This window comes from Thermobia domestica, chromosome 2 (genome assembly GCF_964235325.1).
Source record: "Thermobia domestica chromosome 2, izTheDome1.hap1.1, whole genome shotgun sequence".
Classification (NCBI taxonomy): Eukaryota; Metazoa; Arthropoda; class Insecta; order Zygentoma; family Lepismatidae; genus Thermobia; species Thermobia domestica.
The window spans coordinates 79,458,562-79,473,071 of NC_137455.1; the positions used below are offsets into that span (position 1 = coordinate 79,458,562).

A 14,510-nucleotide genomic window follows, 5' to 3' on the forward strand; every position below is an offset into this window, starting at 1 on the left:
AGAATACAAATAGGAAGTATCGATTAAAGTTGTAAAGGCCTTGGATTTGTCAGCTGGCGCATACCTAACTGAGCACATCACCAAATGTCACTATTTCTGACTGTGGACCATATTTTACTCCTCTGTTCTCCTTACACCAGGGATCAACTTTGGAGCATAGATCAGCAATGAAGAACGTTCTAACTCAGTTTTTCTTGCACCACTATATACACTGACTGACAACTGTTAGAGAATAAACACACATGAGCCGTAACTTTTGATCACACGGCTGTTTTTTTTTTTTTAAACAAATATATCAGTCGATGGGACTAGCCACCCGTTGAGCGTATCTACAGAGATGAACGTGTTCTGTCAGCGTCAATATCAAGAAAACAACGCAACATTGAGTGAAAAGGTGTTACTCACGAGATGCAGTCAAATACGGCAGAGGCTGCTGTCAATGTAATATTGTCAATGACATGTAAAGTGAATAGTCTCTTGGAAGATGGAAGGTTTAACTGACTACAATTATGGAAGAATTGTTGGTCGGCTTGAAGCAGGTCAAAATGTCACAGAGCTTGAATGTGTGATGAGGATATAAAAAAAACGCCATTTCTAGGCCTCCGAAGCCGCTGTTGCAAAAGTAATAGCTGTGCGTCTGCATGATGGAGGTTGTAGAAGATATACAACAGTCTAACATGGTCGCATATTTGCCGGTGCTTTTGAAATTCATGTGTCCCCTAGGGTCATTTAACAACGACGAGTAATTTTGGATTGTATGCCCCGAAGCCAGTGAAGTATGATCCATTATCCCCTGCCAAAGTAGTGCCAGATTACAGTGGTGTAGGAAACATCGTGATTGGTGCCACGGAAGATGTCCTCAGATGATGTGCAAATAGTGATTCTAAAGAGTTTGGAGAAAATGGAAAGCACTTAATCCCATCGAGCATACCTGGAATACCCTCTGAAGAGGAGCTGTATACAGGAATACACTACCCTAGACCCTCCAGGCTCTCCTGAACACACCTATCGACAGTATATCAAATAGATACGGAGGATGCTGTGTTGTCGAGATGGCCATACGCCTTAAAGATGTGTGCCCTTACGAGATATTGCATTTCATGTCCTCTCTTCACATTGCTTTGCTTATTTAGATTTATTACGTTTTTCGTTTATTTATTTATTTATTTATTTATTTATTCATGGTGGGTAATTCTATCCATCTATTGACAATAAAGATGGACTACTATTTGTATAGTTTATATACTCGAATCATGCTTCCAAAAGTTATGGGTCAGTATGTGTTTGTTCCCCAGCAATTGTCAAGCAGTGTAGTATATGGAATCACTGAATACACTTTTACTTCAAGAGAACATAAAAAACAAACATTTGTTCACAAAGGGAACACACACACACACGCACATACATACTCGTATGTATTAGTTAACGGGGCATGCTATGAAAATTATTTCGATGCATCTGTACTTGAGTGAGATATGCATGCTTCAGCTGTAACAATTGCATGCTGATATACTTGAAAATTTCTGACATTCTTTATTTCTGTCTTAATAAACTAAAGCAGAAATAAAACAAATATGTCTAGCTTCATTGAAACTCATGCGTAACAAACAACCACCACGCACTGTATTTGAGGAACAACAAAAAATTTTTGAAATTTCAATGCATTTATCTTTTGTATTGTTACGTTCTCTTGCTAATATAAATCTGACTACTGCTACTATTCATCACATTATTGGTAATATTAATAGAGTTTTATTAGCTATTAAATTAGTAAATTCATAATTTGGTTAAACTACATCAGGACACATAAAATAAAGAATTACCATCCATACTTCTCGATGTCATTCGTCTCCCACTAAGACTTCTTTCAAATTGTGGAGCTGGCCTCTCTATGGGAGTTTTTTTAGTCTCATAATGAGTACGCCCTGAGTATCTGAATTTAGAACCAAACCGAGGAAACAAACCACCCTTCTGTGTTGGTTCAGGTGTCATCAACCTGAAAATAAAAGTGAATATTTTGATCTCAGTTCAATTCATATACTGAATGTTTTAAATTTTCATGATTCCAGTTTTAAGTATTAATACTACTTTGAAAAATATGTTTCATATTTCTAGGTATACACCAATGTTCAAAAGAAACTTATTACTTCAAGTTTATTCATTTTACACAAAAGAAAACATTCTCTTTTTTCTTTTCGATCATTTTTCTTAGTGTAAGAATTGGAAACCGTTCATTTTTAAAGGAAAATAAACGAAAAATTGTGTATTTCTTTTGTAATTTCGTATTTAAAATTCTGCTGGTTAGAATCTACGTATGATAACATTTTAAGCAATATAAACAGTGAAGTTCCACGAAATATGAATTTCATTCTGTGGCTATACTATTGCAACTCTTCTAAAAATAATAATGCTAAGTGTTATGTTCTGTCTCTACCAATATTTATTAGAAACCTTAGAGTTAAAATATCATATTATCGTTCTAAGTAGAAAATCTCAAAAAAAGATTAATGGCAAATTTCCTGAATAACACTGAATAAATCTTTTCCCTAACTTTAGATAATATTCATGCCTAATTCTCAATTGATTCGGCTTAAGGATTATATGACTGAATAGACCTTAACTTCGACATAGAAAATTTTACAATTTCTAGAGAAACTTTTATTCTTAGTTATAGTGTGACCCACGTGATACCTTAGGTTTAAAATTATATATACTTACTGTTAACATATTACCCTAAAAGAGATTTGAAAGAAAGAAGAAGAAAAAAAAAGAGCTGAAAGCTAAAAAGCCAGTAAGCTTTACAACATACATACTGGGTGACCCAAAAGTAGGTATACACTCCTTCATTGATCAAGTATAACATTCTAGTTTATGGATTTCTTTGCCTCGACTGTACCTGGCTTAGGTTGTAAGTAAAAAGTCGTTAAGAACAAATAATAAAGAAACTAGATCTACCTGTTTGATAACAATAGGAAATTATATAAAATATAGTAAGCTGATCAGTACGGGACAGTACATCTTCTTTTGGACCACCCTGTATATCATCCTATTAAATCACTATCAAAGTAACACCTGTTACTAAGCTAGTGTTAAAAGTTTTTTCTAATACATTATATTTTAATTTGATCATTATAAATTATGAAATTATAGCAGAAGCTTTACAGGGCACAGTATATTTCATTCACCTGCATCTTCTGCTTTTCATTCTAACTTCTACTTTTAAGCCTACCTGACAACAATATTTATTATTAAAGTGTTCCTTAATTATATGAGGCATATTCCAAAAGTAAGGGCCGTTTGATGATAAAAGCATCGTGCGGATCGGGATTTATTGCCAGAAATAGGTGCCTATAGTGCTCTTCACTTTTCCACAATCACCATGCTGTTCCAAACACTTTTCGTAACACTGCACCACCTTCCGTAAACCCTCTGCATAGAAGTTTGCCGCTTGGGATTGGAACCAGTTGACAACGGCAGTCTTGAGATCTTCGTCGTTTTCAAACCGTTGTCCACCAAGCCACCGTTTCAAATGCAAGAAGAGGAAGCAATCGCTCGGGGCAAGGTCGAGGCTGTATGGAGGGTGGTCAAACAGGTCTCAACGAAAATCTTGAATCTTCTTAACGACGGCAACGGTATGAGGACGCGTGCTGTGAAAGAAGAATTCCGGACGACAGTATCCCACGGCGTCGATTTTGAACCGCACGTTGCAGTTTGGTGAGCGTGTCGCAGTGCACGTCAGCTGTAACTGTTGTTCCACGTTCCAAGAAATCAACCAACAGGACGCCCTTGTCGTCCCAAAAGACTGTAGCCATCAGTTTGCGACTCGAGTGTGGTGACTGTATGGCTCGGGGGAACCTGAATGGCGCCACTGCATAGACTGTTGTTTGGATTCGGCGTTAGTGTACGAGTCCACGTCTCGTCGTCTGTCACAATGTGGGAAAACAAATCATCTCCCAGTTGCCGATAGCGATCTAAAAACTGTCGGGCACATTGCACATTCGTTGCTCTTTGTGCTGGTCCGTTAGCATTTTCGGCACCCACTCAATTTGTGATATCCAAGCATTTCTTTCTGTGACAATCCTGAAGATGGTGGTTCGTGCAACGTGGGGAAAGTCATTAGCCAGAGCACTGATCGTCAATTGCCTATCATTTCGCAGGTTTTGGTTCACTTGTGCCACGAGGTCATCGGTCTGAACACTAGGCCTGCCACTCCGGTCTTCATTGTGCACCTTGGTGCGGCCCTTTTGAAACTCGCGATATCATTTGCGAACCTTTCCTGCACTTATTACTGTAGGTTCATATACTAGGCACAACTCAGGACGGATATCAGCAGCAGAAGTTCCTTTTGCAAGCAAGGCATCGTATCACACCGCGCACTTCACAACTAGCGGGAGAAAATTTTCCCGGACATTGCAATCTGCCTTCCACGGCTGCCAAACTCCTACTGACTCAAGGCAACCGCTGCAGTGGCTTTGTCAATAGTCCATCCTTGGCGCTGCATGCGTGAAATTGTGTTCCGGCCTACCCTTATTTCACTATACGTCGACGGCCCTTACTTTTGGAATACGCCTCGTATACTTTCGACAATTAATTACTTGCCAGTGTTTACACTTAGAACAACCACAACTACATACTCTTCCACTACGCATTATGTATACTTTAAAGTAATACACAGGAAACTTTCAGTTTATATTCAGTATATACACTAAAAAACTGTTCTGTAATTATTAAACGTCGTTGATACATTATAGCGCGGGGCAAATACTAGAAACTAATTTTATAAAAACAAATTTTTTATGAAGTTCTCACGTTACCTTGCTTTAATTAACTTCAAAATATTCAAAACAATTTTTAGACGATACTTGTAAATAATAATGTTTATCAACATACCTAAAAAATGTGTGATGCTCCACACAGACTTTCCACAACTTCTTGGCTGCTCTATGATTAGCTAGTTTAAATCCAATAGTTGACTCGAATTGTTCGAATTCTCCTGGTCGTATTTTGATATAGAAATTATGACGTTTGTACGAAATTTTTAATATTTTCGGCCATGCGAATCTATTTATCCTTAACCTGAAATGATAAATAATACTGAGTATGTATATTGTTCTACGATTACGAAAACGAAAAAAAGAAAGAAAAGAAACAAAGAGGGAGAAATAAGATAAACTTCTATTTACTGTACCTAGAGATACGCAAATTACAAGAAATAAGTAAAAATGCAAGTACAATGACAGGAACAAATGACCACGAGCCACGGTTGACTTAATATACCACCCCTTCACGTTTTTCCCATGTTTCAACACATACGGAAACATCTCACTGGGTTACAATAGTTTACTGCAACGACAATAATCTGATGGTAAGGTTACAACTCTTACCACTTTTGACAGCATGTTTGTAAACCAATACTTACCAAAGTAATGGAAACTCTAATTTAAAGCAACATATAATCGAGTTAGCAACACTAAACATTCATGTATTGCGATTGCATTGCTTCAGCACCACGGTAGAAGATAGTAGTACGCAACGCAAGTAGTCGTTTGTGCATAGACAAGACGTTGGTGGTGCAAAATGAGACGGCCATTTCCGATTTTCACAGAGAGCAAAATGAGAGTGTGCTGTTAGAACAAATGTCCCCAACACTGTCTGCGTGTTAGGTGTATCACAAGCAACAGTACCCAAACTGACGAAGGTATACAGAACTCGTGGCAACGGACGGAAACCAAAGCTAGTATGGACGGAAACCAAAGCTACGTGAGACCGTTTACTGAATATTTAAGAAAACTGTCACAAAGAATCGTAAAGTTAATATGGAACAACTGACTCCAGATCTTCACCAGCACCTGGAAAGACCTGTTCTTACAATTACAGTTCAGCGAGAGCTGTATACCGTCAATATCCTGGTTCAGTTGTGACTTCGAAAATGATGGTGTCGATATCAAAACATGAACCATCGATGATGGAAGACAGTAATGGGACACAATATGTCGTGTTACTATTTGTTTCCACTATAAGGCCTACTTTATGTATGGCGGACACCTGAAGCGACGAATGTTCCCGATCGCCTATTATCTACCGTTTACATGGCCGCGGCTCTGTACTGCTTTGGGCAGCAACTTCATGGTATTTCATTGATTCTATTCTTGCTTTCACAGGACGAATTATTGCAAATGATCATATAGACATCTTAGATGAAGAGGCGATTCTACTGCATACTGCTCCGCAACAACGACGCGATCTTCTAATATGACAACGCCCAATATAGAGCCGAAACTGTTCATGCGTCGTTAACCCCCTCCGATTTGAGTATCATTGTACATCTACAGTCAGTTTAAGAGCAGCGCAAGATTTTTGCTTCATCGCTACGAAAAATTTAAATATTTTCTTTTAGAAAATTGTAACAATAAGAAAAAATTATCAAAGAAAGAAAAATTGATGGGATGGAGAGGCTATTGCAGACGGTAAAACCAGAGTGCAGTTCGCCGACAACATAGTAAGGCAAGTTTCTTCTCACTGATGAAGAGCACGGAAGAGTGCCAGGCAAGAAACTTGAGAATACTTACGTGGAAGGTGTAGTCAAATATACTGTTGTAATGCATTGTATAATTTCGTCCAACTAGATGGGAATTTAAGCGCTGCATGAGTATCGGTTATTGCTGATACGAATCGAAATAATTAAAAGCATCGCCAATATAGAAAGATGAACAGAGGTTACATTTAAGAATGAAAATAAATTACAAAAACTATCGGAATGACTATGATGGAGTGTTGCAAGGTCGAAATGGATTTCTGGCACTTTTTTTTTTTCGGTGCAGGTGTAAGATCTTTCAAGAATTGTCTACCTTTCCACATGACCTGATTCAAACATGACGTCCACCTGATCGCTTTTTAGCTTCTCTGGTTCCTGTTAAATGCAGGAGTTTAGTGCTGCATTACTAGTAGTGTTATGGAATCTGAGGTGTTAGGATGGTTGAGATATCACATACATAATGAAAGCATAAGGCAGAATTACATAACTTGTTACTACTTAGTTTGTTTCTGTAAAAATCTCATTATCAGAACTTCACAGCCGATCAAACATGTAATGTTCTCTTGATATATCAAAAATAAATGAAGTTTTTAGTTTTACGTCTCACGTTCAAGTTCTTTAAACTAAGAAGACGGATTAACGAAAGTGAATGATTATGAGATAACTGATAGAATGAAATGAGCCCCGAGAACACCCACGGATACGATGATGTTCATCACAAATTTGTGTGGCCGGGAATCGAACAGGGATGCTTCATATCAGAGGTAAGTGCTCTACCGCTGAGCCATTGTTATATCTCAGTTTCTATACTTGATGAAAGGACTAGTATATACGAGGAACATACATATGAGCAAACACTAGAAAGTGAATGAAATGAACAAAGCCAGATATTATTTTTTTCATACACCACCCAATTTTCAGATTTTTTTCTTGAGGGTTAAGGATTAAACGCAATGGTCACCCTCAATCCTTCTTTATAAAAAAAAAATATCCGCTTGAAGAATGTAGTAGGTAACTGGAAATAATGTGGTACAAAAACACCACTTATAAATAAAATCAGAAGGTACTCAATTTGCTCTCCTAGATCCTGTTACGGATTAAAAATAAAAATAAAAATATTAACTTTGGCAGAACACACAGAAAAGAAGCGGAATAGCTCAAAATTTTTGGATTGCAGAAACTCGAATTGGAAGTCTCAAAATGTGTGCTTATATTGATGTCAGAGTACAGCTATCAACTGTTTAACTGATTCCCATCCTTCTTTTCGCCGCTAAATACTTACATATGTCTTGACAATAATGTCAGCACAGTATGCGAAAATTCGACGATCAATGTTTTAAACGAATCCATAACAGTATCGAGAAGAACAATATAAAAACATTTTGAATTTAATTGTATGTATATCTCTTCAAGAGGATTACATTAAGAATTTATCAGCATATTTAGTAATAAATACAATTGTCATTATGGACTCCTTATGTTCTTTTAAGCTGCATTCATTTATCTGCAAGGCAGAACAGTGGATTGTGACGGATGATCGTAACTCTCTTGGACATCACCGTAACATTTCCTCTGATTTTTCTAATACCATGAAGCAAATTCTAAACCATTAAACTTCTGAAGGTACATTGATGGTATAAATGTTGCAAAGAAAAGATATTTATCTTAATTTTCTATCGATACAAATTTCTATCATTACGAAAGCAAATTATGGTAAAAATGTATGAAAAATCCATTTTTCTTTCTCACATTTATACTGTCAACATGTCCTCGAAACGACTATCGTACCTTAAGAATAGCTATAACATGCAAGAACCATTTCCGAGATCCGAACCATTACATATAAAAGGAATACTGTCATTAAAAAATTACTACAATAATGAAGACTAATGTAATTGAATCAGCGTGTTTATCATGATGCAAGTATCTAATTACTAACAGTGTTACGATACCATACTTCAAGGTTAAAAACAGTATCTAGGTTATTAAAGTCAGAAATCAATAGTTGAAATAAACTAATGAACAAAATTTCATACTAAGTTATTGAAGTGAATTAACTTGTTACAAGTGTTATTTCCAAAGCAACATTTTGGAAAATCTTGATTAATCACTGCAAACAAAACAATACATAAGAATTATTCTAAACTTTAATTATCTTATTAGTTATCAGACAACACAAGCATATGTGCATTAAATCTAGAAATCATCATCTTACCTGCTACATTAATTAATAGTTGGCTAAATGGATCATTCCATATAAAAGATGAAAGAAGAATTTTAAAGAGATTGGAAATAAAGATTTGGAAGAAAATACCTGACCTAAAAAAGATGAATACAGTTAAGTGGGAGGAAACTTATAACAAGGTGATGCATATACGCAGGTTGCATTAATTGTCAATAATAAGACTAGTGCAGCTTACTGAAGTATGAGACGGCAAGAACAGATGAACATGTAAACGTGACATCTGACGTTGATTAGTAAAACAAAATTTTGATTAGTAAGACAAATTTTTTAAAAATAAGTTTGAAAGTTTACAACGAAAGAGAATGAATGCATGGCAGTAATATATTTTAATAACCCGAATACAAAGTTGAACATAGCGGCAATGGAGATATATGTTGATCACAAATCCCCCACCAATTGCCGGACCAGGGCCCTTGACAGGCTGAAACGATATGGAATTTAGTATTTTAATATTAACAGCCATGAAAAGGATAATCAATTGCTAGTTCTTAACGTTGGCCTACCCTCAGGACATTATTACGGTCTACTTCAAATTAGTTCGTCTCAGAGAGCGAGAGAGAAAGAGAGAAAAGGCGACAGAAGCCAATGTACTAATCACAAACAATCACACACCTAGGGCTGTGTAGTCGGCTTCAGCATTCTTTAAGTTTAACGTCATAGACTTAAATTACATTTTAGTTTTATTTTATTATTATTAGTATTTACAGTTTTACGATTATTGTATAACACAGAACTGTAGAAAATAAAGTTAATAAATTGTATTATAGACGATTCACTCCTAGTAGTACGAAATGAACTTATATTTGCTCTTTATTCTTTACTGAGCACTAATTTTCAATCCAGTAGTAAATGGATCAGTTTCATGAAGCTGACGTTTGGAAAACTGAAACAACACATAACACTAATCATGACTGAAAAGAAGCAGAGATGTTATAATTGAATTTGCTAACATACTTCCATGTCTGTAAACAAATAGCTGTGACGGCATACATAGATTTTAACTCTTTATTTCTTTTCAGAGTGTATCCTTTAAATGTGATTTCAATGAGACGGAATCATCATTTATCAGGAGTACCGGATTCTATATTCCAGATTGAGCTCCTTCGTGGCTAAGTGGTTAGCGTACGCGCTTTTGGCGTGGGAGACCGTGGTTCAATTCCCGGCGGGAGCTCATGTGGTTGGATTCCACGTTAATCAGTAGGTTCACGTCTCATATAGCCTCGCTGCTGAAAGAGACGCTAAACTTAAAATCAAGTTAAGACTATATTTCAGATTTAATACTACAACGATAACGTTGCAATTTATTTGTAATTAATTTATAATTTATTTGTAAATGTGCTTAAAATATACCTGTACCAGCTATTATGAATATGGATCAGAGGCGAACTGTGTGAGCCGTTATTTGTAATTGAAAGAAATATGTGTTAATCTTATTTTCGATTGTCATTTTTTTTTATACCGTTGCTATGGTGATGTGTAATGTAATAAGTGGTAATATCCGACAGGTTGTGTAAGGGATCACGTCAACGAATAGAATTATTCGTAAGTTTTAATAATTAAATAATATAAAAGCAAATAATTATATTGACTTGTCTTATTACATATTGAACCAGGTAGTTTAATGGTGTTACGTGAACCTATTTTAATTAATATATGTGTGTGTTAAAAGTAAAATAAACTGTATATATGAATACGTAACACTTCTATATGCAATGGAATAATTTATTGTTCCATAAATAATGGTGCCTTTCAACCGCGGGAACCTGTGTATGTCTTGAAGTTAAGTAAAGACGGGATATTGAAAATTTGTAGTAAGACGTATGAATCTTCAGTTTACATATTTACGCAGTGGTCGAAAAATCGAACGTAAAGTAAATATGGCAAGTGAACAAAATAATGATCAAGTACTGTCAGACAATACTCAAGAATCCATGTCTCAATCTGTGGATAATAATCAAATTTTGCAAATGTTTAAGCAATTAACACAACAAATCAATGATCTTAAGCAAGATCAAACACAGAAGTTTGAACATTTTGAGCAAAGTCAATCGCAACAAATCAATGATCTTAAGCACGATCAAACTCAACAAATTAGCGATCTCAAGGAAGACCTTAAAAATAGGTTAAATCAGCAAACTTTAGACTTTGAAGAGAAGTTTGAACAGTTACAACGTTGTCATGAAAATAAACTGAAAGCTATTCAACAAGAATTTGTGCGTATGAATCAGAGTATTGTGGCTAAATTTGAAAAATATGATGAAAAACTGGAAGAAGTTGAACATAATATCGGTGAATTTCAAGATTCCATAAATGGATTAGAATCTATGGTATGCGTACATGAAACTGACATCAAGCGACTACAAGAAGAAGTCAACATTATCAAAGAGAAATGTGTTCCTGAAAGTACGTCCCAAGAAGATGGACCTAGTCATATAATACACCCGGTGTCTACTAATCGTCATCCTAATCACCAGCGTCGCCAAGTGTTGGAAAACAACAACTCTACCAGTGGTGAAGAGGATAGCATTGATTTTGAGAGAAGAGTGAGACCGCCATCTAGACGTAATTTCAATAGGCAGGCGAAAACAGTCACAGGTAAATTTATAAAATTCAGTGAGGTTAAGTCCCTTACTAAATTTAGTGGTGTGCCTGAAGATATTCCTGCAAGATCATTTCTCGAAAAATTCGAAGATGAATGTGAACTTATTGGTGTAGATAAGTCACAATATTTAAAATTACTGCCTCACGTGTTACCGCTTTGTTCAACTTGGTTCAAAGCCATTAGGGGTAATTTAAGTACTTATTCTGACTTTAAAAATGCTCTCTTGTCGAACTATGAGAATGATTTTATGATTGCAAATAGAGATGCCGTTTTAAGAACGAAAAATTATTCTCCAAAACTTCATGGTAGCATTACTGAATTTGTAGTTTCTACTTATAATGAATTAAGATCCTTAAACCCAACTTATCCCGAATCACGTATAATAGCTTCTATTAGGATTTTGCTTCCTTTTAGATTACAGCAACTGTTGATGTCAGCACAATGTATTAATTTCAACCATCTGATCATGCTAATTCAAAATTACGAAAGCCAATCTGTAATGCATAATAGTAACAATAGAATTCAAGATAGAGGGCAGAACAATTCTCGACGTAATCCAATTCAGTATGCAGCAGTTCGTAATATCAGTGTGCAACCTGATAATAATGTTAATGTACGTAGTTTCAATAAAAGGAGAAATTGTTGTAATAGTACCGGTAATCAGACTCAATCTAATTACAGAAATCAAGCTGGAAACCTTAGAAATTTGAGGAATGGCAACCGGAATTTCAACAGAAATAATAATTATTGTAGATTTTCACCTAATCGCTTTGTAGATGGCAGGAGTTTTGTAAGCAGAAATCCAACTAATGTAATTATGCCTATTCGGCAAGGTAGTACTACAGATTGCGGGATACAATGTGATTTAAACGAAGATGTAAAACAACATAATTTAAACTAGGATATGCTGATATGGGAGGGGTTGAAACCATATCAGCATCGTGTACTTCTCATCAACTTTCAGATTATGAAACTGATTTAAAGTTTTTTGATACAAATTGTTGATATATAATGTAATTCATTGAATGTGACTCTGTGTTATTTTGTCTTTAAGATTTCCAATTGGCTACTTCAATAATTCGAGAATATATTATTATCAGATTTGCTGTAAATTTCTTTTTATAATGTTAATTAAGAATTTGTTAATTTATATTTCTTGTCAAAAAAAAAAAAAAAAAAATTCATTGCTTCTTGATCCTACTTATGTTAGTTATTATAAAGATCTTGATTTATACTTAGTGGTGCTTACAAAAGGTTACTTAGTACCCTGAAGAAAATTGTTATATAATTTTAAAATCTGAATAGCCACATTAATATTAATGTTAAATTGACACTTTTATTATATTGATATGATGTGAAAATATGGAAAATGAAATGTGTTGTTACAATGTAATATAATGTAAAATATTTATATTGACGTGATGTCAAATATTTAAGGGCTATTCGAAAAGTAAGTCAACTTTGATTTTATATCCAGGGTTCTTTCCTACGTAGTTATACTACTACGGAATTCCGCCTTCGAGCACCATTTATAACGATAACGTTGCAATTTATTTGTAATTAATTTATAATTTATTTGTAAATGTGCTTAAAATATACCTGTACCAGCTATTATGAATATGGATCAGAGGCGAACTGTGTGAGCAGTTATTTGTAATTGAAAGAAATATGTGTTAATATTTTCGATTGTCATTTTTTTTATACCGTTGCTATGGTGATGTGTAATGTAATAAGTGGTAATATCCGACATGTTGTGTAAGAAATTAGTCAACGAATAGAATTATTCCTAAGTTTTAATAATTAAATAATATAAAAGCAAATAATTATATTGACTTGTCTTATTACATATTGAACCAGGTAGTTTAATGGTGTTAAGTGAACCTATTCTAGTTAATATATTTGTATGTTAAAAGTAAAATAAACTGTATATATGAATACGTAACACTTCTATATGCAATGGAATAATTTATTGTTCCAATACAGTGCGCCTTAGAAATTTCCATTTCTATGTTATAGTTAGATTTATTTTGTCTTCACATCACTTATACTGTGCTAGTTCTCTGAGCCCAATAAATCTACGGAAATTACATTTTTTTTTCAGTTCCTAATATTTCCCTTCATTCTAGTGGAATTTATTACACCAACATGTTTTTCATGACACTAGCCAAGAACTTGATACGCCTGAATATATAACCAAATCTTTCTAATTGATCAAGTTTTGCTCCAGATTCTCGGAGATCGGAAAATTGGTTTGAACTAACACCATTTAAAAATTTTACCTATTTTTAGCCAATCTCGAATGCAAAAGAGTATTCACCCATTCGGACGGGACTACTGCTACTACAATTATTATTATTATTATTATTATTATTATTATTATTATTATTATTATTATTATTATTGGCACCTCCTTTTAAAAGTTTCTTACTTCCATCTACCATGATACTGTGTCTATTCATTACTCACCATTATGGCACATAGGAACTGAAATTCCCGATGTTAGTCTTTCTAGCTGAACACATGAACCAACAATATTCTGCACCTGTATTTTTGAGTTCAAAACTTTTAAGTGAAACAAAGTTACGTTACACCAATACTAGTGCTAGAGATAACTTTTTACGTAAGGACCTCCAAAAATTATCACTAATATTAAAATTACCTTTTGAAAGAAAAACTTATTTTCTGAACCCTACAATACACAGGGAATATAATAAATTAAAATCGAGATATTTTGACAATTGGCTTCAGGTATTCATTATTTATGTTCTACAAGGGCAGATTCATTTGACTAAATATTATTTAGAAAATCATTTGTTGGAATTTATGTTGAAACAGGAGAGAGAGAGAGAGAAAAAAAAAGAAAAAAGTATTTACATAAAAACCTGCGTTCCCTTATGGTAATATGGTTGGGATACGCATTCAATTCCTGCTGACAACTTAGTGGTTCGCATTACACATTACGTTGTAGTCCACGTTCCATGAGCCTCTGTATACTCAAACGAGACAAACCCCGAACCAACGAACAAGAAATATGTTTCTGTTCACTACTGGAGAATAATTTATAATAATACTAATACTAATACTAATAATAATAATAATAATAATAATAATAATATGAGGGTAATTTA

At 34.6% G+C, this 14,510-nt stretch overlaps 1 protein-coding gene across 6 annotated transcripts in view; it reads right to left on the minus strand.

Moving 5' to 3' along the window:
* cora (erythrocyte membrane protein band 4.1 like coracle) overlaps window positions 1-14,510 on the minus strand; it is a 106,100-nt gene that overhangs the window by 47,248 nt on the left and 44,342 nt on the right. For 5 of the 6 annotated variants that reach the window (XM_081742732.1, XM_081742716.1, XM_081742708.1 and 2 more), the window contains exons 9-10: window positions 4,891-5,076; window positions 1,824-1,996 (exon numbers count right to left, since the gene is read on the minus strand). In XM_081742732.1, coding sequence (XP_081598858.1) covers window positions 1,824-1,996; window positions 4,891-5,076 — 359 coding nt within the window. The remainder of the gene's footprint in view (window positions 1-1,823; window positions 1,997-4,890; window positions 5,077-14,510) is intronic. The other variant, XM_081742724.1, reaches the window with a different exon arrangement.